This window comes from Mustelus asterias, chromosome 7 (genome assembly GCF_964213995.1).
Source record: "Mustelus asterias chromosome 7, sMusAst1.hap1.1, whole genome shotgun sequence".
NCBI lineage: Eukaryota > Metazoa > Chordata > Chondrichthyes > Carcharhiniformes > Triakidae > Mustelus > Mustelus asterias.
Genome location: NC_135807.1, coordinates 75,605,137 through 75,629,924, shown reverse-complemented (window position 1 = coordinate 75,629,924; position 24,788 = coordinate 75,605,137). Strand labels below are relative to the sequence as shown.

At 40.3% G+C, this 24,788-nt stretch overlaps 1 protein-coding gene across 1 annotated transcript in view; it reads right to left on the bottom strand.

The window, feature by feature from the left end:
* Positions 1-24,788, bottom strand: part of prex2 (phosphatidylinositol-3,4,5-trisphosphate-dependent Rac exchange factor 2) — a 416,168-nt gene that overhangs the window by 272,729 nt on the left and 118,651 nt on the right. The window contains exons 7-8 of the mRNA XM_078217095.1: positions 16,841-16,974; positions 3,549-3,661 (exon numbers count right to left, since the gene is read on the bottom strand). Coding sequence (XP_078073221.1) covers positions 3,549-3,661; positions 16,841-16,974 — 247 coding nt within the window. The remainder of the gene's footprint in view (positions 1-3,548; positions 3,662-16,840; positions 16,975-24,788) is intronic.

Genomic DNA, 24,788 nt, shown 5'->3' with positions numbered 1-24,788 from the left:
TTTAATTCCAAATGTATGGGAGGTCTTTATGTGACAACAGTAGCAAACAATTAAGTTCAAGCATTCACAAACAGCAAACCAGGAAGTTAAAAGCACTTAATATCCTTCACATTTAATTTAAGTTTTCAGATAGCAAAATAAATGTATCTGAAGCTGAAGTAAAGATGAAAAATATTAAACTATGTTTTAAATATATATGGAATGTTTAATAATTGTGGAGAAATTTGATATTTCAGAATTCCGAAATTAGCTTTTTAGACCTAGTTAGGTGTTCACCAGTTAATGTGAAATTAGTACGCCGTTAAAACCCCAATTATACTTCATTTAATAAGGTGCAAGTTTTCCAGGATTTTTACAGCAAGACTAACAGTGTTAGAGTGGAAATTCTCATTAATTCATAACTGCAAGGAAGATAGCAGTCTGTGGAAACTTCTAAAATGCATCCTGTGGAGAAGCATAGGCTCACTTACTGCAATCTTAAAAAAAAATAATTTAAGGGACGTGATCAGTTTCTATAGTGCATCTTGTAGATGGTACACACTGCTGCTACTGTTTGCTGGTGGTGGAGGGATTGAATGTTTGTGGAAGTGGTAGGGATTGAATGTTTAAAAAGTGGTAGTGGTAGGGATTGAATGTTTGTGGAAGCGGGCTGCTTTGTCCTGGATGATGTGCAGTTTCTTGAGTGTTGTTGGAGCTGCACTCATCCAAGCAATTGGAGAGTATTCCATTACTCTCCTGACTTATGCCTTAAAGATGGTGGGGGGCAGGCTTTAGGGAGTCAGGAGGCGAGTTTCTCCTTGTGGAGTATGATAATCAAAAAAAATGGACTGGGTGGGGGGAGTGGAAAAAAGCCTCCTAATTTGCTACAGTGCAGAAGGAGGCCATTCGGTCCATCAAGTCTGCACTGACCACAATCCCACCCAGGCCCTATTTATGTAACCCCACATATTTACCCTACTAATCCCCTGACACTAGGATCAATTTAGCTATCAACCTAACCCGCACATCTTTGGACTGTGGGAGGAAACCGGAGGACCGGAGGCAAGGGAGGAAATTGCTGGGGCCTTGAGAGAAACCTTTGTGTCCTCACTGGCTACAGGGGAGGTACACACAGTAAGAAGTCTGACAACACCAGGTTAAAGTCCAACAGGTTTATAAACCTGTTGGACTTTAACCTGGTGTTGTTAGACTTCTTACTGTGTTTACCCCAGTCCAACGCCGGCATCTCCACATCATGACTACAGGGGAGGTCCAAGAGGATTGGAGAATAGCCAATGTTGTTTTTTTGTTTAAGAAGGGTAGCAAGAATAATCCAGGCAATTACAGGCCAGTGAGCCTCACATCAGTGGTAGGGAAATTATTGGACAGGACTCTTCGAGACAGGATTTAGTCCCACTTGGAAATAAGTGGGCGTATCAGTGAGAGGAACATGGTTTTGTGAAGGGGAGGTCATGTCTCACGAACCTGATCGAGTTTTTCGAGGAAGTGATGAAGATGATTGATGAGGGTAGGGCAGTGGATGTTGTCTACATGGACTTCAGTAAAGCCTTTGACAAGGTCCCTCATGGCAGACTGGTGCAGCAGGTGAAGTCGCATGGGATCAGAGGTGAGCTGGCAAGGTGAGTACAAAACTGGCTCGGTCAAAGAAAACAGAGGGTAGCAGTGGAAGGGTGTGTTTCTGAATGGAGGGCTGTGACAAGGGGTGTTCCTCAGGGATCAGTGCTGGGACCTTTGCTGTTTGTAATATATATAAATGATTTGGAGAAAAATATAACTGGATTGATTAGTAAGTTTGCGGACGACACAAAGGTTGGTGGATTTGCGGATAGCAATGAGGACCATCAGAGGATACAGCAGGATATAGATCAGTTGGAGACTTGGGTGGAGAGATGGCAGATGGAGTTTAATCAGGACAAATGTGAGGTAATGCTTATGGAAGGTCTAATACAGATAGGAAATATACAGTAAATGGCAGAACCCTTAAGAGTATTGATAGGCAAAGGGATCTGGGTGTACACAGGTCACTGAAAGTGGCAATGCAGGTGAGAAGGTCGTCAAGAAGGCATATGGCATGCTTGCCTTCATCGGCCGGGGCATTGAGTTTAAAAATTGGCAAGTCATGTTGCAGTTTTATAGAACCTTAGTTAGGCCGCACTTGGAATATAGTGTTCAGTTCTGGTCGCCACACTACCAGAAGGCTTTGGAGAGGGTACAGAAAAGATTTACCAGGATGTTGCCTGGTATGGAGGGCATTAGCTATGAGGAGAGGTTGGAGAAACTTGGTTTGTTCTCACTGGAGCGACGGAGATTGAGGGGAGACCTGATAGAAGTCTACAAGATTCTAAGAGGCATGGACAGAGTGGATAGTCAGAAGCTTTTTCCCAGGGTGGAAGAGTCAATTACTAGGGGGCATAGATTTAAGGTGCGAGGGACAAGGTTTAAAGGAGGTGTCCGATGCAGATTTTTTACACAGAGAATAGTGGGTGCCTGGAACTTGTTGCTGGGGGAGGTAGATATGGTAGTGACTTTAAAGGTTTGTCTTGACAAGTACATGAATCGGATGGGAATAGAGGAATATGGTCCCTGGAAAGATAGGGGGTTTTAGTGAAGTCGGGCAGCATGGCTTTGCAGGCTTGGAGGGCCAAAGGGCCTGTTCCTGTGCTGTAATTTTCTTTGTTCTTTGACCCGGAGGAAACCCACGCAGACACGGGGAGAACATGCAAACTCCACACAGACAGTGACTTCCCATAATTCATACTGCAAATGTGATGTGCACGTATCCCATTCATGTAAAATATTGTTCAGCATGTGTCAGGACATCAGTGTTTACTTTCTTTGGTTTTGAAATCTACAAGAACAAAATTGCAAATGTTTCTTAGATGTTTATGGAAATGAAGTTGTGCCCAAAAATACAGCCAGAAGTTTTGAAATTCTCAGCTTCTGCAATTTAATTTTTAGCCGTGGTCAACCAATGGGATTACCTTTATACGAACTTGGAAAAAGAAAAGAGCTCATTTTTTGCACAGTTGTCACCTTCAAATCGCCTATGGGGATCAATAGTGACACAGAAATGACACTAACACGAGAGGCAACTTATTGCTCACGTTCTTCAATATGCACGGTACTGTGATGATGCATTTCTAATAATAATGCTAATTTATTTAAGTATTGACAAGGTCTGCCACGAGTTCCATAAATCCCCGGTTCATGGCTGCCTACATGTTTCTAAGCAAGTAGAATGTTACAATTACAACTTCAGCCTTTCTTTTGATCAAATCAAAATCATGAACAGTGTTGTTGCAGGTCATTTGCGATTAACAGAGTTGTTAAATCCTGATGAATACTCAAAGCCATATAAACTGTTAAACAAGCAATTCATCATTTTTGAATGAACATTTGAAATTGATATATTTACCACATGAAGTAAATTACTTAATTTACTTGTATTCCCACTTCGGTCATATTCTTTATATTTGATGACATTTTGAATCAATCACATAAATAAGAACTTATTGACCATTACTTTAGTCAATTCAACAAAGAAATACCTGTTCCATCATCCACATTTTCTACTTCCATGATCTCTGTATTGATTCTGCCACGAAAAAGGTATCGGTGTCCATCAGCCACTTTTTTAGGGTGCGAGGTGTTCTTTAATCGCCTAAAAATTAAGTGACAGCATCATTTATCAGAAACCTAGGCTACCTTTAATGAAAACAAAATACTGCATACGCTGGAAATCTAAAATAAAAACAGAAAATGCTGGATAAATTCAAATGACTTTTCTACAATTCAGTATGGACTTGAAATGTTAACTCATTTACGCTCTCCACAGATGCTGCCAAATCTACTGAGTATATCCAGCATTTTCTGTTGCTATACTTTGCCTACCTTTTTATTTTACTGAGTGCACGGCACTCCAATTACAAAGCAAGTTTATCGAGCTTTTATTTCAACCTCAGCCATCATGAGTACAGCATCTTAATTTGTTACTGAATAAGATTTAATTCATATAAAAACAACAGTATTAATGTGAATTAATGTTTTTGGAGATAATGATGCTGTGGATGAAAGATTATGGATGGGATTTTCTGGCTGCGCTCACCCAAAGACCAGAAAATCCCGCCCGAGATCAAAGGACCTTTTTGCAAGGTCCATGTCCCATTCGTTACGATTCTTGTGGCAGGCGGGATCGGAAAATTCCGCCCAGTAGGTTAGAATGCCGTTCTTTCACTCATTGAACTTTAGTCTGAATCTAACACAGGCAATTAGGATGGAAATTGACTTTGATGATTTTTACACATCCTAAGTAGTTTGAATAATGCGAACTCACTCTGAGTCCCAGTCACCAGGGGTATACTACAAAATCGTCCATTCATCAGCAGTGACTTTGTAATTTCATTTGGACACAGGGTGGTTAACACAGGAAATGAAAATCCCACACTGAGATGTTGAAAGTTTTGTTTTTGCTGAGGTTAAAATTATCTTACTCGACTTAGAAGAGGAGCATCCATGCCCAACCTCCACAAATCTCCTCAAAACAGAGACAAACGTTAAAATATTTAGGAAAACAGTCAGATGTTTTCTCCAATTTCACTTTGTGGTTTCACAATGGCTACTGAGAAGATCAACAATTTAACCGGGTATTTACAATTTTGTCTCCATTGCTTCCAGTGTGATGAATGTCTCACTGGAACAAATCTCCATAAGTAAATGGCAAGCTGGTTTGCACTGGGGGGAAATGATGAAATTTTCAGAGATGGAAAACACAAACTAGTCAGCTTTTAACAAACCTGAACTTTAATAAACTGAGTTTTACATTTATTTCCTGTTCTTTCCAGTTGAATACAACTGTTCAGGATGGTTTCACACCAAATATGGTAAATTCGATACACTTCAGTCAGCTGGTCACTTCTTCAATTATGTGAGAGCAATTAGTAAATGGGCGATAATGTTAAAAAAAATATTATTTGTACCAGCTCAAAAAAGTCAAAACCAGTAAATGACTGAATCGCACATATGCAATTGCAAACAAAACCAATCTGGAGAGAATGATGTAAACCTTAAACATGGAAATTGGCCTTGAAAAGTCCAATGACTAAAACTATGATTTCGACCTCGGACAGAAGCAGGAGGTGGCTGCTGGTCAGGTAATTTTAACACTTTCACCTCTTAAGGATAGCACTAAACTGTCACCCATCTTAAGTTGATAGAAATAACATCAACACCAGTAATAAGGAAATGGATGTCACTGGGAACCAAGAGACGATTCCCCAGCCTAAGGTAGGGGTGGGGTGGAGAAAGGAGATACCAAATAAGTGTTGGTCCTGGGAAGGAGAGAGAAAGACAGGGCTGGGGACATCTAAAGTTTCCATGCTGAAACTGGAGAAGTCTTACTCCTCCTAACCTGCAATGAATCCTCACAGAAATTTAAAGAAAACCTAACTTGGCTTTTTATGATTACGCGGTCGTAATTTTTTTTCATTCATGGGATGTAGGCAAGGCTGGCTAGACCAGCAATTGTTGCCATCCCTAATTGCGTTAGAGAAGGGGTGGGTGAATTGGCTTCTTGAACTACTGCAGTCCATGTGGCTTAAGTACATCCGAAATATTGCAGTGAAGGGGCAGCTATATTTCAAAAATTTCAAAGTCAGTACAGCGACTGACTTGGAGGGGAACTTTCATGTGGTGGTATTTCCATATGCACTGCTGCCTCACAACGCTAGGGACCTGATTCAATTCTAGCCTTGAGTGACAGTGTGGAGTTTGCACATTCTCCTGTGCCTGCATGGGTTTCCTCCCACAGTCCAAAGATGTGCTGGTTCAGTGGATTACTCATGCTAAATTGCTCCTTAGTGTCCAAAGATGCATAGGTTAGTTGGATTGGCCATGGTAAATGCGCAGGGTTATGGGATAGGGAGGGGGGGATCCTGGATAAGATGCTCTTTCAGAGAATTGGTGCAGACTTGATGGGCCGAAGGCCTCATTCTGCACTGTAGAGATTCTATGGATTCCATGTCTGCTGTCCTTGTGTTTCTATATGGTAGCAGTCATGGATTTAGAAGGTACTGATTGAGGAGCGTTGGAGTGCTTCTTGGAAATGGTAGAGGGAGAGAATGTTTGTGTATGGCGCACCAATCAAGTGGATGGCATTGAGTGTCGTTGGAGCTGCACTCATCCAGGCAAGCGGGAGTATTCCATCACACACACCTGACTTGTGCCTTGTAGATGATGGACAGACGTTGGGGAGTCAGGAGGTGAGTTATTCACCACAAGATTCCTAGCCTCTGATCTGTTTTTGTAGCCACAGTATTTATATGGCTAGTTTCTGTCAATAGTAACACCCAGGATGTTGATAGTGAGGGATTCACTGATGGTAATGGCATTGAAAGTCATGGGGCAATGGTTAAATCCTCCCGTTAGAGATCGTCATTGCCTGACTCTAACATGGAATGAATGCAACTTGCCATTTATCAGCCCAAGCCTGGATATTGCCCAATTCATGATACATTTGAACATGGACTGCTTCAGCTTCTGAGGAGTCACGAATGGTGCTGAACATTGTGCAGTCATCAGCAAACATCCCATTTCTGACCTTATGATGGAAGGAAGGTAACTGATGAAGTAGCTGAAGTTGTACCTCGGACATTACCTCGAGGACCTCGTTCGGTGATGTCCTCGGACTGGGATGATTCTCCTCCATCAACCACAACCATCTTCCTTTGTGCAAGGAATGACTCCAACTAGTGGAGAGTTTCCCTCTGATTCCCACTGGCTCCAGTTTTGCCAGGGCTCTTAAATACCACATTCAGAAAAATGCTATCTGATGTCACTCTCGCGTCACCTCTGGAATTCAGCTCTTTTGTCCATGTTTGAAACAAGGCTGTAAAGTGGTCAGGAACTGAGTGACCCTGGAGGTACCCACACTGAGAATCAGTAAGAAGCTTATTGCGAAACAAGTACCTGATGTATAGCACTGTTGATGACTCCTTCCATCACCTTATTTACAATGGAGAGCAGATTGATAGGATTTGTTCTGCTTTTTTTGTACAAGATATACCTGGGCAATTTTACACTTTGCTGGGTAAATGCCAGTCTTGTAGCTGTGCTGGAATAATTTGACTAAAGTTACAGCAAGTTCTCGAGCACATGTCTTCAGTACTATTGCCAGAATATTATCACGGTCTTTTCAGTATCCAGTGCCTTCAGCCATTTCTTGATATCACATGGATTGAATCAAATTGGCTAAAGATTGGCATCTGTGATGCTGAGGATCTGTAAAGGAGTCGAGATGGATTATCCACTCCACAGTTCTGGCTGAAAATTATTGCCAATTCTTCAGCCTTGTCTGTTACATGCATGTCCTGAGCTCCCCAATCATTGAGGATGGGGATACTTGTGGAGCTCCTCCTACAGCGAGTTGTTTAATTGCCCATCATCATTTGCGACTGGATGTGGCAGGAATGCAGAGCTTAGCTCTGATCTGCTGGTTTTGTAATTGCTTAGCCCTGTCTATCGCTTGTTGCTTGCGCTGTTTGGCATGCAAGTAGACTTGTGTTATACCTTTACCGATTAACAACTCATTTGTTTTCACTATTTTTTTATTGAAGATTTTTCATTTTTTAAATATAATCAACAAATTCGCAAAGATTGATCCAGTACAGCAAGAGCTTTTTCAAACAAGTACATGTCGAAAGTGACAGAAAAAATTATCAACACAAATGGTTCGGATTATTGATTATATCCAGCGCCTCCCAACATACAAGTAATGAAAGGATATATCGAAGGATGGGGCGAGGGGATAACAGGATGCAGCCGCATTTGGCTTTGTGATGCATCACCGAGCTCACAGGATAATGGTGATAGAGCTGCTGAACTTCTGGAAAGCAAATCTTTGAACTAGTTACTGCCATTGCATATCGAACTGTACAAAATACAGATGTTAGCAGAAGTAAGATAGCGGGTAAATCAGCAAGGATATTCATGCCACACTTGGACGTACACCAAAGGATGCTTCCCCCATCCCCAGCCACCTTGGAGGCACCAACGATACAATTTGACATCTTCTCCCAGGATATACAGTCTATCTGTACCATAACAGCAGTCAGAGAGTCTATAACCCCAAAAACAACTGAAACACAAAAATACGTGAACCCATAAGTTCTAGGGATGTTTTCCTCACCTGCTATAAGGATTCATAGGGCCCTACCCACTATCTTCATGTTAAATAACTTGCCCACCTCCCTACAATGGCGTCATTCATTTTAACCATAATTGTAATAAAGGATTTCAGGTGAAAAAGTCCACAACTAAAAATGCCAGGAATAAGACGAGAAGACAGATAAAACTCATACAGCTCTAGTAAATTCATGTCCATGGGTTCACCAGGATATCAAGACAACAGGATAACAAGCGAAAATTCGGTACCATGCTCACTCATAAATTGCCCCTATCAATGTAATAAATCACATAACAGGATCAATTAAGAGACAAAATTAAGGGGATACATTCAAGGATTACTTTAAACAGGATAGATCAGTTACAAGATAGCCCCGATCAATATGAAAAAAGCACAGCACAGTGTGATGATACTGTGCCTTTAAGAAATGTATTCATATCATGTTTCTGGTAAGGGGTATGTTTAAAATTCAGCTGTTTTACACAGTGTTGATTTATCTGCAAAATTTATCTGTTGATTCACATGCTGAGAATGCAGGTTAATGATTGATTTTAACTAGGGATGTGTTGGTGTTAATCTGAGTGAATACATTTTTGTTTATTTGATTTTTCCCCGAGGGTTTCAGAGAAAGGTTTGGATTCAGTTGATTGACAGAGTCATGTGCTCAAGGGGAGGAGCTAAGCACAGTAAGAAGTTTAACAACACCAGGTTAAAGTCCAACAGGTTTATTTGGTAGCAAAAGCCACACAAGCTTTCGAAGCTCTAAGCCCCTTCTTCAGGTGAGTGGGAATTCTGTTCACAAACAGAGTTTATAAAGACACAGACTCAATTTACATGAATTAGAGCTTCGAAAGCTTGTGTGGCTTTTGCTACCAAATAAACCTGTTGGACTTTAACCTGGTGTTGTTAAACTTCTTACTGTGTTTACCCCAGTCCAATGCCGGCATCTCCACATCAGGAGCTAAGCATGCAGGGGAAAAGCAGGCAGTTACTGCAGGGTTTTGAAAAAGCAAGACGTCTCTTTATCTTTGTCTCTCTCTCTCTCTTTGGAAGCTGCTGTTTGGGACCTGCTGGGAGAAAGAGGTCTCTCTCTCTCTCTCTGTCTCTCCAGAGGTGTTCTTGAGGCTTGAGCACTTACAGCCCAGTACAAGCACGTGAAGAGGAGTTTAAGTCTATAAGAGGAATATGATTGTTGCTTGATTTGGAACTAAATAAGAAAGATAAGCAGTTAAGAATTGTATCTTGTCATGCTTAAGTATTTTAATTGGTAAAAGTTAAGCTAATTCATTCATTATAGTTAAACTGCATTGTCAAATAAAGTTCCTTTTGATAAAAGCTTCTGAGTGTGTCAATAGAATCACACCCGGAGTGAAACACCTTATCCTCACACTAATGCCAAAATAGAAAAACTGTTGGGGTATAATTCAGGCTTCAAAACATACTTTGGGGTTTCTGATCCATACCTTAACAGGGTCAACACCAAGATATACTTAAAGGGGGTACAGTCCAGGATTAAAGAATCCTGATTTTCGCAGTGTAACAGAGTAATAGATGGTTTTGTGGGACTTCTTACAGAATAATAGATGGCAAATGCCTCTGTGTTCATATATTATACTCCCTCATCTAACCTCATCTCCACTGGAGATCTTCCTTCCATAGCTTCCAAACTCATAGCATCCTTACCACTTCTACCTCCTCCAAAATCCACAAACAGGACTTTCCCAGTAGGCCCATCATGTTGGCCCGACTGAACTCACTTCTTCCCATCTTGACTCCATCCTCTCTGTTCTTGCCCAGTCCCTTCCCACTTACATTCACAATTTCTCTGATGCCCTATGGTATAGCAACCATTTACAGTTCCTCGGCTCTAACCATCTCCTCTTTACACTGATGTCCAAACCCTCGACACCTGCATTCACCACCAGGATGGCCTGAGACCTCTCTACTTCTCTCTTGAACAGACACCTCAACAATCCCCATCCAACCACCTTCCTCCGTCTGGCTGAACATGTTCTCTCAATGAAAAATTTCTTCTGTAACTTGTCTCACTTCCTCCAAATAAAAGATGTGGCTATGGGTGCCTATATGGGTCTTAGTTATGCCTGTCTCTTTATGGGGTATGTGGAACATTCTTTGTTCCAATCTTACTCAGGCCCCTCTCCCACAACTCTTTTACCGGTGCATTGATGACTGTTTCAGTGCTGCTTCATGCTCTCGTCTGGATCTGGAAAAATTTATTAATTTCACTTCCAATTTCCACCCCTTTATCACCTTCAAATGGTCCATCTCTGACAATTCCCTTCCCTTCCTTGAGCTCTCTGTTTCCATTTCTGTCCATAAGTATCCATTACAATCCCACCGACTCCCACAGCTACCTTGATTACAGCTCTTCACACCCCACGTTCTGTAATGACTCCATCCCATTCTCTCAGTTCCTTCGCCTCCATCGCATCGGTTCTTAAGATGCCACTTTCCGAAAAGGCACTGCTCGTCTGTCTTCCTTAATCGTGACCTCCCACCCACTGTGGTTAACGGGGCTCTTAACCGTGTCCGACCCACATCCTGCACCTCTGCTTTCACCCCTTCCCCTCCCTCCCAGCACCAGGAAAGGGTCCCCTAGAGTCAGTTTTTACCCCACCAGCTTCTGTATTCAAAGGATCATCTTCTGCCATTTCCGCCAACTCCGGCAACTCCACCAAACACATCTTTCCCTCACTTCCTGTCAGCATTCCACGAGGACCTTTTCCTCCAGGATACCTTGGTCCATTCCTCCATCACACCCAACACCTCACCCCCTTCCCACGGCATCCTCCCGTGTAATAGCAGAAGGTGCAACATCTGCTCCTTTACCCCATCCCTGCTCACATCTAATGGCCTAAACACTCTTTTCAGCATGCTTCACGTGGACATCCTTTAATCTGGTCTATTGTATTCAGAGCTCCAAACGTAGTCTACCCTCCATTGGAGAGATTAAACACAGACTGGGTATTTGCTTTGAAGAACATCTTCGGTCCGTCCATGAGCAGGACCCGGACCTTCCTGTCGCTTGCCATTTCAACACACCATCCTATTCTCATATCCACGTGTCCATCCTTGGCCTGTTGCAATGTTCCAGTGAGCTCAAAGCAAACTTGAGGAACAGCACCTGATCTTCTGATTCGGTACTTTACAGCTTTCCAGACATAACATGGAGTTCAACAACATCGGAGCACCAACTCTCTCCTCCACTTTCACCCCATTTCCATCAATGTACAAATCTACAACATGGATGAAAAAAATTACGACTGTGAAGAAGAGAATGTCCAGAAATATGATGAAGGGCTTGAACTGAAGATCTTATCCATACAGGCTGAATCACATAACTTCGGAATCACCCAGAATCTAAGTGGATAGCATATTACGATGGAAGTTGATACTGGTGCTGCTGTATCTTTAATTCCTGATTCTACTTACTAGCAAAATCTGAAGCATCTTCCTTTAAATCCAGCTGATGTGAATTTAAGGACATACATTAAAAAGTTACATCATGGTCAACGCAGAGTTGAGTAGACAAACACCAGAGCTGCTTCTTCATGTGGTAATTTTCTAGTTCTATTTGGGAAATCATGTTTGGAGAGATAAAGTTTAACTGGAATGCTGTCAACAGATTAATCGATGTCAAAACAGACCCACAGTACTTTCTGGATAAATATAGAGTGTATTTGAAGAGACACTTGGCTCAATGAAGGGAGCTCAAGTGAAATTCAAGATAAAGCCTAATAGTCAACCAAAAAGTCTCAAAGCAAGAGCGATGCCATATGCAATTCAGCCCAAGGTCAAAGAAGAATTAGTAAGTCTTGTTAACATTGGTGTGTTAGAGCCAGTTACAATGAATGACTGGGCTACCCCAATCGTATCTTCATGAAACCAGATGGTTCAATTCATATTTGTGATTTTAAAACAACTAAAAATCCAGTGTTATGTGCTAATCAATATCTGTTTCCTTTAAGATTTATTTGCTAGGTTATCAGCTGGGCAGAAATTCAACAAGATTGATCTTTCACAAGCATTTTTACAGATGCAGGCATTCACTGAATCACAACCATTGCTCACCATCATGACTCAAAGGTAATTTTCCTTCTACAAGATGGCCTTTTGGAATAACATCAACACCAGCCCTATTCCAAAGATCGATGGATCAGATTTTAAGTGGTCTCTCTGATGTAAAATGTTGCCTGGATGGTATAATTACAGGGTAAGGAGTCTAACAACACCAGGTTAAAGTCCAACAGGTTTATTTGGTAGCAAACGCCACTAGCTTACGAAGGAGCAGCGCTCCGAAAACTAGTGGCGTTTGCTACCAAATAAACCTGTTGGACTTTAACCTGGTGTTGTTAGACTCCTTACTGTGTTTACCCCAGTCCAACGCCGGCACCTCCACATCATAATTACAGGGTCCAGTGAACAGGAACACTTGAATTATTTAGAAGCAACATTGGAACATCTTCAAGCACATAGTCTGCATATCAAGATAGAAAAATGTGACTTTTCCAGATGTCAATCCAGTATTTGGATCACGTTATCGATAGTAAAGGCCTACATAAAGCAACTAAAAAGATAGACGCTATTTTAGAAAGCAACATATCTGACAAATATGACGCAATTGAGATCCATTCTAGAATTAGGAAATTACTATGGTAAATTTGTTCCTAACTTAACTACAGTATTGAAGCCATTGCATAATCTACTATGTGTGAAACAGTCATGTGACTAAACAACAGAATGCAAGAAAGCCTACAAGGATGTCAAAGCTGCTTTACAGAAGTATGAAGTATTGGTTCATTTTAATCCAAAACTACCATTATCGCTTGCTTGCGACGCTTCACCTTATGGAGTAGGGGCAGTAGTTCCACATACTATGCTTTTGAGAGAAGAATGACCAATAGCTTTTGCTTCATGTAATCTGACTAATACTGAATCTAATTACACTCAGCTGGTAAAAGAAACACTGAGTATAGTTTTTGACATATGAAGGTTTCATCATTACTTATATGGTCATTTCACGTTATTGTCTGATCGTCAATCCTTAACTACTATTTTTAAGCCATATAAAGGCATACCATTGTTAGCTGCTAGCCGATTAGATATGGCCACTGATCTCATCTGCACATTATTACGATATAAAGTATCAGCAATCATGGTGTCGCCCTAATGCATTATCACACTTACCTTTACTTGTTCAGCAGATGCCAGTTTTAGTAGTTTTACTAATTGTCTTTATTTATTGCTGGTAGATTATTTGCCTGTGACTGCTTCTCAAGTTACAAACTAGACCAGAAATTATCTCACGATGGGGAAGGTGATGGATATGGTATTGAAAGGTACCATAGCTGGAACACATCATCCACATCCTGATTTGAAACCATTTGTCAAGGAAGCTAAATTTGACTGTCCAAGGTGGGGGCGTCTATTGTGTGGAATCCGAGTGGTCATTACTCCTAGTCTGCTTGGAAGAGCTCATGAACAACTACATGAAGGACATCCCGGTATAGTATGGATGAAGGAATTAGCACATAGTTTTTTTGGTGGCTGTGTCTCGATGCTCAGATTGAAGAAAAAGTGTGACGATGTCAATACTGCGCACAACTAAGATATACATCACCATTATCACCTTTACACCCTTGGGAGTGGCCTAAAATGCCATGGCAACATTTTCATGTAGATTTTCCTTGCTCATTTGAAGGCAGCATGTTCCAAGTCATAACTGATGCACACTCAAAACGGCCAGAAGTTGTTATCATGAGATCTACTACAACGGAACAAACCATTGAAAAACTTGACAAATGTTTTGCAAGATTTGGTAAACCAGAGCAGATTGTTAGTGATAATAGTTCATAGTTTACTTCATAAGAGTTTGAGGATTATCTTGAAATAAATGGTATTCAGCATATAAAATCTGCATCATATCATCCATCAACCAATGGATTAGCTGAAAGATTTATACAATCCTTCAAACATTCTTGAAAAGCTTCAAAAGAGCCAGGTTCATTATCACATCATGCGAATAGCTTTGTGGCATCTTATAGAAACACGACTCGTGACTACCCAAAGTTCACCTGCATTACTACTCTTAAAAAGAAAGTTGAGAACTTTGTTTGATTTGTTATTACCTCCAGAAATTTCAGAGATAGGAGAGCATCAACAACAATCTCAAGTTGCTTTATGAGAAGTGAGGGCAAAACAACACTCACTTCAACAAGGAGATCGAATGTTAGTGCGTAAATATGTCATGAATGAGAAATGGGTACCAGCCATAGTTTTAGCAAAAACAGGTCCAATTTCTTACACAGTTCAATTTCTTACATAGTTCAAACCGAAAATGAATTAATTTGGTCACACCATGCTGCCCAATTGTTGTCATCTCAAATGATTTTTCAGAATCATCTCCAGATGTACTAACTTCTTCAGTTCCTAGTGTTGTGAATATTACTATGGAAAACTTAGTTGAATCTGAGTTACCTGATGATTGTGTCTTAACCACTATACGATGTAAGAATGATACAGAATTAGTTCCAAGAGAAGAAGTGTGTGTTGAAATTTCAAATCATACTTCAAGGGTCAAATTCCAAAACATTGTATACAACCAAAGAGGAACAGACATCCTCCTGATTGACTTTTTACTGTGCATAATGATTCATAATGCATAGTACTGTGTTTATTATATAGATACCATGTATAAAATTGTAGTAATTTTTGTCATGGCCACAGAAGTAAAGAAGGCGAGATGTTAAATATTTAAAAGAGCTTATGATTGCTTTACATGCTGAGCACATGATTTGATGGTGGTGTTATCAGGGTATTCCACAGACTGCTGTTTTACTTTCAGTTTGAACTCCATGCCGAGAACATCTCCGAGAATACATCTGTTGTATTCATATCCACTTAGAATCCATGTGTGCAAACCACGTCCTTTGCTTTTAGTATAAAACCTACAACCTCTAACATAGTTACCACATGACAATTTCCAAATCAGATGGTGAGTAACTTGGAGGGAAACCTACAGATGGTGGTATTGCTAGGTATCTGCTGATTTAAGACATTTAAGTATTGAAGACTCAAGCACATTGCTATGGGTCTGGAGTCACACGTAGGCAAACCAAATAAGGACAGCAGATTTCCTGATCCCTAAAGGGCATTAGTGAACCAGTTGGGTTTTCATAATAATATCTAGACATTTACTGAATTTAAGATTAAGATAGCAGGATTCGAGCCCAGAGCATTATCCTGGCTCTACGGATTACTAGTCCAGTGACAATACCACTTTACCACCACCTCCCAGTGATTCCACAGATAGTCTTGGTGCCATATAAGTCTTTCAATTTCAAGTGTTAAAATGACAACATGACACCAATGACACGAATGGTCTACAACTTCACCATGGTTAAGTAGGGCCCTGTTGCTTGAAACTGATGGTCTTTGACTCAGAGGTGAGAGACACTGAGCAATGGCTGACACCGTGGAAGATGGTTAAAGACAAAGTCTGGAGTAGAAACAAGCTCCAAAGAAACTTGAATTCAAAGACTCACACATACACAACATTGGCCTTTAGAAAGAGTGACCATGTAATAAAATAATACCACAAAGGGAAAGATACGAGTACATTTCATGATTCATAATTTGTTCACAACTTTGATAGCAATAAATGATCCATACAGAGTTGGATCAGAAAAAACTGAGAAGCAACATGGAGAAAATTAAATCAGTTGTGTGATTGGCTCACATTGATGCCTTAGCTTCTTTGCTGATCCATATTTCAAAAAAATAATGTTTAAGTTCTTATTTGAGCTAATGAGAAAAGTACTATTTTTATTTTCCTGCTACAGACAGATTTAATACGAGGCCATACAGATTGACTAGGCGAGGCAAGATGAACAAAACTTCAATCTAAACAGGTAGATAATGCATTTCCAGTAATCTGTCTGTATCTACCTTTGAAAGGCCTACTTTACAAAAAGATTTCAAAGCAACTAAAATGATGTTTTGCCTGTAAAGAGCGATTAGAGAAACTCTGACTCCTTTGATCATGGGGAGTCAACCCAACAGAGCTGCTCAAAATTATAAGAAGTCTCAATAAAGTAAATAGAAGTTACTGGTCAGTAAGTTTGTCATTTGTGGGTATAAATTCAACACATTCACCAAAGAAAATGAAGGGAAAATATTGTCAGAACATGAAATGCCCCATCAAAAACACTGGTGAAAGAAGAATCCATAATAATATTTAAAGTTCACATACATTTAATGGTGATGAGTAGGGCAGACATTGGTTCAGCACCTCCCCCACTGTGATACTGAAGTGTTAGCTTCAGCCTCAAAAAAATTTCAAACCCTTTCTGTAAAACCAGAAACAAAAATGATCCCGATTCCAGAGTCACTGCCACCCTATTCTCCTTCCCCTACTTCCTGACCCCTATTACCTGCTCCAACCCCCACTTAGTTTGAGTCGCTTCCAGCAAGCACGTCCACTGCAGGGAACTATTTCAGCTGGTAATTCAATCAAAGACTAGCAAACCTTACTCACAAGCAAACTACAGAACAGCCATTCTTAAATTATGTACCCCATGTGAAGCATAATGCATTTCAAAAGCATTTCCAAATCATAAATACAGAAGTTACAACACCCACCTATTCTTCTTTTTGCAGTATACCAGTAAGTTATCAAAGAGGAAGAAAACTCGTTCCTGTATGTTTCCAGCTGAAATTTTTAGCAAATTTCCTTGCATCAGCATTTCGGTGCATGAATCTGTTATGTTGGAACCCTAAAAAAACAGAAAATTGTATTAATGATTATGGTTTTCAGCAGCACAAAGTCTGTTTAAAAAATGTCCTTCATCCATAGTAGTTACATTTAAAAAATAAATCGCCTTCATGTTTACCAACTTGCTTTTAAATAAAAATTAATTTGGTAAATTTGCACAGAGATTCTCTTGCTATTCTGCAGTAACTTTGGAAGAAAAGCCAGGAAAATCAAAAGCAAATAGCATACCACCCAGAGAATCCTCACAGAAATGTACAATTAACACCTGATCGCACTGCTTAAGTCACTTTTTAAAACAGCAAACTAGGAAGTAGCAGAAAGCTTGCTCAGTTTCATCTTTTCTTTTTTATTTATAAAGGATTTTGTGGCTGCACACAATTATTCTGAATTCACCATGACACTTCAATCCACTTTCACAAGCAAACTTCATAATCCTTCAACAACTGTTGCGAAGGGTGACAATAAATGTTTTTCTTTCCCCTTATACATTCAAAAATATTAATACTGAACGATAATTACTTTCTTGTGTTGCAGATCTGTACTGAGTTGATGTAAATGCATGTGAGGCGTATGCTATGGAATTAATGCACTATTAATTAATGCATTTCGAGTGTTAACAATGATGGACACCAAGCTTTAGTCATGGGGCTGTATATCAGCACTGGGGTTTCTGGAACCAGGCATTGCACCCTTGAAAACTTTCATCACGTTCGTCAGCCCAATGATATGTTAAACCTTCTTCAAATTGTTTTCTTTGCCGGTTTGCAGGATCTGAAAAATTAATTGGGAACTTGCCTAAATAGTTTACAATTTATTATTCCAAATGTTTCTTCTGTTGTGTTGGATTGCATCCACCTTTTGGCATTGATTTTGAGTTTTTCTGCTGTAAATGTGTATCATATGTAACCAACTTCTTATACTTTGAACTTGTACTTATTCCAATTCAGCTTCACAGTGTTCTCTTACTCACTGTAGGGCTTTTTGCCACCTTTGACATATTTCAGTTCATTCACATCCCAAATCAGGATATCAACTAATAATAATGTCATTTTACACCCGCGATATTACATAAAGGATACTCCAGTACATCCATATCAGGCAAAGGATCATTAAAGATGGAAACTTTGACAAGACTTTACATACTAATGTATTTTAAAATCAGTAACCACTAATTAAGAAAGATTCTATCGTTAATCACAATATTAATTTGTCTATAATCTGTATTGCATAATCTTCTCTTTCAATACTTTTATTCAAATCTTTATAGTCGAGCCATATTTGCTTCCGTTCACTGCTTGGCTTGATAACTAACACCATACCAGTGCTGCACTAGTTTAATTCTGTGACTTTCTTTATTAGCATTAAATTGTCAGCCTTAGCTCAGTGGTATCACTCTCGCCTCTGAATCAGAAAGTCATGGGTTCAAGCTCCACTACAGAGTTTGGAGCACATAATTTCAGCCAGCTCTTGAGTGAACTATTTAGGGAGTACAGCAGATAAGGCTGATTGAGAGCCTATCTACCTTCTCAGCTGGGTGTAAAAGACCGTAATTACAGATGTCCTCCCCAGCATTTTTCTCCTAAAACAATATGATTAGAAACAGAATACCTGATTATAATCTCTTTATTGTTTGTAGGATTTTAATAGGTGAAAGGGTGGGTTTCCCATCCAAGGCTCTGCCTGCCCAGCATGAGGCTGCACCTGAGTTTGGGCAGGTGGGTTCCCGGGGGAATTCCACCCTTTTAATTTGACACACACTCCCACCACCTCTGAACCCACCTTTGGTTAAAATTCTACCTATACGTTTCAATCACTTCACCTCTTACTCTTCTAAACTCCACCGGATACAAGTCTAGCCTGTCTAATCTTTCTTCAAAAGACAACCTGCTCATAGAACCATAGAACCATAGAAAATTACAGCTCAGAAACAGGCCTTTTGGCCCTTCTTGTCTGTGCCGAACCATTTTTTGCCTAGTCCCACTGACCTGCATTTGGACCATATCCCTCCACACCCCTCTCATCCATGAACCCGTCCAAGTTTTTCTTAAATGTTAAAAGTGACCCCGCATTTACCACTTTATCCAGCAGCTCATTCCACACTCCCACCACTCTCTGCGTGAAGAAGCCCCCCCTAATATCCCCTTTAAACTTTTCTCCTTTCACCCTTAACCCATGCCCTCTGGTTTTTTTCTCCCCTAGCCTCAGCGGAAATTTCAGGTATTAGTCCAGTAAACGTTCTCCGGACTACTTCCAATGCATGTTCATCCCTCCTTAAATAAAGAGACCAATGCTGTACACAATACCCCAGGTGTAGTCCCACCAATGCCCTGAAGAACTGAAGCATAGTCTCTCTACTTTGAATTCATTTCCCCTTGCAATAAATAAGAACATCCTGTTAGCTTTCCTAATTATTTGCTGTAGCTGCATATGAATCTTCTGTAATTCATGCACTAGGACAACAAGATCCCTCTGTACCTCAGAGCTCTGCAATCTCTCAATAATTAGATAATACTTATTTTTTATTCTTCCTACCAAAATGGACAATTTCACATTTGCCCACATTATACTCCAATTCCCAGATCTTTACCCACTCTCATGTGGGGATGGCACGGTGACACAGTGGTTAGCACTGCTGCCTCTCAGTGCCAGGGACCCAATTCCCGGCTTGGGTCACTGCCTGTGTGGAGTTTACACATTCTCCCTGTGTTTGCGTGGGTTTCCTCCGGGTGCTCCGGTTTCCTCCCACAGTCCAAAGATGTGCAGATTAGGTGAATTGGCCATGCTAAATTCTCCCTCAATGTACCCAAACAGGCGCCGGAGTGTGGCGACTAGGGGATTTTCACAGTAACTTAATTGCAGTGTGAACGTAAACCTACTTGTGACTAATAAATAAAACTTTAACTTAACTTAAGACACTCTCCTAACCTATCTATGTCCTTTATGTCCTCTTCAGGACTTACTTTTCCTATTTATCTTTATGTCACCAGCAAATTTAGCAACAATGCCTTTGGTCCCTTCATCCAATCACTTATATAAATTGTAAAATGTTGAGGCGCCAGCACTAATCACTGTGAAATTCTACTTGTTTCATCTGGTCAACCATTTATGTCTACTCTCTGCTTCCAGTTAGCTAGCCAATCTGCTATCCATGCTAATATGAGCTTTTATTTTCCACCATAACTTTTGATGTTGCACCTTATTAGATGCCTTCTGGAAATCTAAGTGCAGTATATTCACCAATTCCCCATTATCCATAAACATATTACTTCTTCAAAGAACTTCAATAAATTAGTTAAACATGATTTCCTTCTCACAAAACCATGCTGGTTCTGCCTGATTATCATGAATTTAGCTAAGTGCCCTGCTATAATGTCTTTAATTGTATTAGCTTCAAACATTTTCCCTATGAACGATATTAAGCTAACTGGCCTGTCACTTCCTGCTTTGTCGCCATCCTTTTTGAACGAGAGAGTTGCATTTACTATTTTCCAATCCAATGGAATTTCTGAATGGAGGGAATTTTTAAAAATTAAAATTAACGCATCAACTAAGTCCCAAAGATAAAGTCCATCAGACCTGGGCACTTGTTATCTTGCAGCTCCAACAATCTGCTCAGCAGCACTTCCTTGCAATTTTTTTTAGGTTCTCCTTTGCTTCCATTTCCTGGAACTATAATTATTCTTTGATCCTTTTCTAAGTCTAAAAATAACCAATCTATTTCCTCATAAAACCAAGCAATAAGTTAAACATTTCCTCCTGGAAGACATTCTCAAGCTTTTCCCTTTTATGTTTCAGCTTCCCCCATGACCAGATGTGTGTGTTTTTTTTTTAAAGACTAAAGCCACGACAGAAAGTTTGGGACACCATCTGAGCCATTAAAAAGGTCTGGCAGTAGCCCTAAATAATTTGTTCTGTTCATTCAGATTTCAGAAATATGACCCACTTCCTGTACAGTGAACTTTAGCCAGTTATAAACTCTGAAATTAAAGGGAAGCTCCTAATCAGTTTTTCCACAATTACAGTTATTTTACCTGCCCTCCCACCTTGTCAAATGCTTAATATATTGTAACTACAAAAGAATTTGATACTTGTTAGGAGAGAAGATGAAAAGTTAACTTTACTAAGTTTATCTTAAAGCAACACAACTCACATTTGCCGACTAATAATGAAGTTCTGGCATGGTGGCTGTATAAGCATGTGTGGGATGTTTCCATGCCCCAGGAGGCTGATTTTACATACCAGCACAGAAGGAGAATGCAGATAATGGTGTTAACTGGTGATCTTTGTAAATGCAGAGCCATACTCGTGTCTTTTTATTTCACCATGTCACATTGCCATGGCAGGGTGCTACCTGTTTTAGCCATTAAGTGTGTCAAATACCAGCACCAAATTCTTCACAGCTGTTTTTTCACACACTCACATGAGATGGAGGTTGCCTTAGGCACTTGGGCCAAATGCATCTTTTTTTTAAGTCTAGACAGCAGGCTGGATTTTACACTCGCCCACCAGTGGATTTGTAGGCAAGGTGGGAGGGCAGGTAAAATCCAGCAACTGGCCTTCCTGATGCCTACCCTGTTCTGACATGCCTGAAATTTTAGTGGGGGAGGCAATAAGCGGTTTATCTGCATTGGGCTTATTGAGACCAATCAATGGCCACTTAAAGGTCTCATCTCACTGTTGCCGGTATTTTACCCGCAACAGGAAGAAGACCCATGCCATGCAGAAGGTCTGGCAGCTTCAGTTGCGTAGCATAGAGTCAGACAAGGAAGGTGATCTTCCTTTGGGACACCCTGGGCCTTTTGGAGGCTACCCTCTTTAACCTGCCCCTGGCCTCCTGAACCCAGTCCACAATGTCCACCCCTCCCACCACCATCTCCTACTCACCACGACCAGAGACATACCTATCAATCTGCATTCCTCAACTTTGGAGGCTTATTGTAGTCACAACAGTGGCTTTTGTTGGCACAGCTGGGACCACAGAGCTGCTGGCTGGGCAATATTCCTCCTGAGAGGAGCAAGTTCTTGCCTCAATGCAATTAAAACTGCTTCCAGTGTTGAATTGCTGCAGGGGAACTGTCAGGATCCTCGGAGGGCTCTTCCCCAACTTTTTAGCTGAAACGTGGAGGACTGGGACCCAGGCACTCAGTAAAATCCAGCCCAGCTTTTACAAGACTTTGAGCTTGATTTAATGGCAATAAAGGGAGTCTTGACTGCAATAAGAACATTGGAGCAGGAGGAGACCATTCAGCCCATGGAGCCTGCTCTACTAGTCAATCAGATCATGGCTGATTGTCTACCTCAACACTTCTTTCCCATATCCCTTGAGGTCATTAGTGTCCAGAATCTATCAATTTCTGTTTTGAACATATTCAATGATTGAACTTCCAAAGCCCTCTAGGTAGACAATCCAAAGATTGTCAACATACCATTTGCCTTCCCAATGGCCTGCTGCAGCACCCAAGTCTCTATGGACATCAAGACCTCTCAAGCACTCAACAGTTAAGGAACACTCTGCTTGTTTTATCCGCACCTACTCACATTATATTCCATCTACCATGTTCTTGTCCTTTCCATCCAAGTCTCCTTGAAGCCTCCTTGCCTCTTCCTCATAACTGTCGTTCCCACATAACATTTCCAAATTTGTTACATTTGGTCCCCACATCCAAATCATTGATACAATTTGTGAACAGCTGGAGCCTCAGCACTGATCCTTGTGGTTCCCCACTAGTAACAGCCAGCCATCCTGAGAATGATCTGGTTGTTCTCTTTTTTCTGTCTGTTAACTAATTCTCAATCCATATCAATATATTTTCCCCAATCTCATGTGCTCCAATTTTGTTTACCAAAGGGGAGATGAGGAAAAACTTTTTCACTCAAGAGGATGATGAGGGTCTGGAACTCTCTCCCTGAAAAAAATATTTAAGTTATTTGAAAGGTGTCTGGATACGCAACTCCAGTGCCGTAACCCGCTGGGTTACAAACCAAATGCAAGAAAATGAGATTAGGCTGGGTGGCTCATTTTTAAGCCAGCTCAGACACAATAGACCAAGTGGCCTCTTTATGTGCCATAACTTTCTATGATTTTATTCTAACTTCCTGTGTAGGATCTTATCAAAAACCTTCTGAAAATTCAAATACACCACATGCACTGGTTTTCCTTTATTTATGCTACAGGTAACATCCTCAAAGAACTTCAACAGGTTTGTCAAACATGATTTCCCTTCCATAATTCAATGTTGAGTCTGCCCAATTGTTCAATTATTTTCCACGTGTCTCATTAGCACATCTTTTATAGTAGATTCATAGATATAAGATATATCTATTCAAGATAACATCTTCTCCGTTACAGGCATCAAACTAACAGGTCTGCAGATCCCTGCATTCTTGCTCCACCCCTTCTTAAATAAATAGTGGGGTTACATTTGATGCTTTCCAGTCTGCAGGAACCTTTCCAGCATCTATAGGATTTTGAAAGATAACCACCAACATATCCATTTTCTCTATAGCCATCTCATTCAATACTCTGTGGTGTAGCTCTCAGCTTCAAGGGATTTTTATCAACCTTCAATCTAATTAATTTTGTGAGTATTGCCACTTCATTAATATTAATTTATTTCAGCTCCTCAATTTAACAAGCTCCTTGGTTCACAATATTTCTGGGAGATTTTCTGTATCTTCCTCCGTGAAGACAGACAAAACAATTGTTTAGTTTCTCCACTATTTTCCTATTCTCATTATAAATTCTTCGGCTCCTGCCTATAATGGCATAAAAGATCATAAAATGTACTCTTTTGCTTCTCTTACCTCCAAAAACATAAAATAGCAATGAATTATCTAGCTATATGGAGCGTTAGCAATCACTTTCTAGAGTATTTGTTTAGCAATATTAGATCATTTTCAACAGCAATAGCTCTTCATATATTTTCAGTGCATGGAACCACTCATTTCGGTTTCTTCCCTTAAATATTTTTATTTTGTTACTGGTGGAAACAATGGAGATGGGGGAGGGGATGGAATTTTAAGCCTGGAAAACAGCTAGATTTACGATGGCCTATACGCAAAAATCTGAAACCTAACCACCACTCACCTACTTCCAGTTATCAGGAGGCAGGGTGTTCAGTTAAATATGCTTCAGAATTAGCCACTACTTTAAATTTAATCTAGCCAGCTAGACGTCCCAGATTTCAAGAAACGCAGACGCTCAAGGGAGGTGAGAATTGCATGATTCAGAAGGTGAGTGTCTATTCCCACACTCTTTTCCTGTCTCACCCATTCCCATATTGCAACACATACTCTCACACTCAGTGTTAGGGTTATATTTGACATTCTTTAATACTTAAATCTCATGACTCCAAACCCAAATTTTGGGAGTCAAAATTCACCCCAAGCAGTTTGCAATAGCTCTTTTCTAAAATATATTTTGCCACTACTTCATATAACACCAACTATTGAATATAATGACTGGCATATGCCATTAGTTAATGTTGAGAGCAAAGATTGGCAGGTACTTGATATTTGTTCTCAAGTGCAACCTCCTTTTCTTAGGCTTTCCTCACCTTTCAAAAGTGATGCTGTAAAGTAAATATCATTTTGTTTAAAAGGTGGTGAAATTTTTTTTTAAAATCACAGCCAGAGTATATTTATTAGTCATAAGTAGGCTTACGTTACACTGCAATGAAGTTACTGTAAAAATCCCCTAGTCGCCACACTCCAATGCCTGTTTGGGTACACTGAGGGAGACTTTAGCATGGCCAATGCACTTAACTAGCACGTCTTTCAGATTGTGGGAGGAAACCAGAGCATCTGGAAGAAATC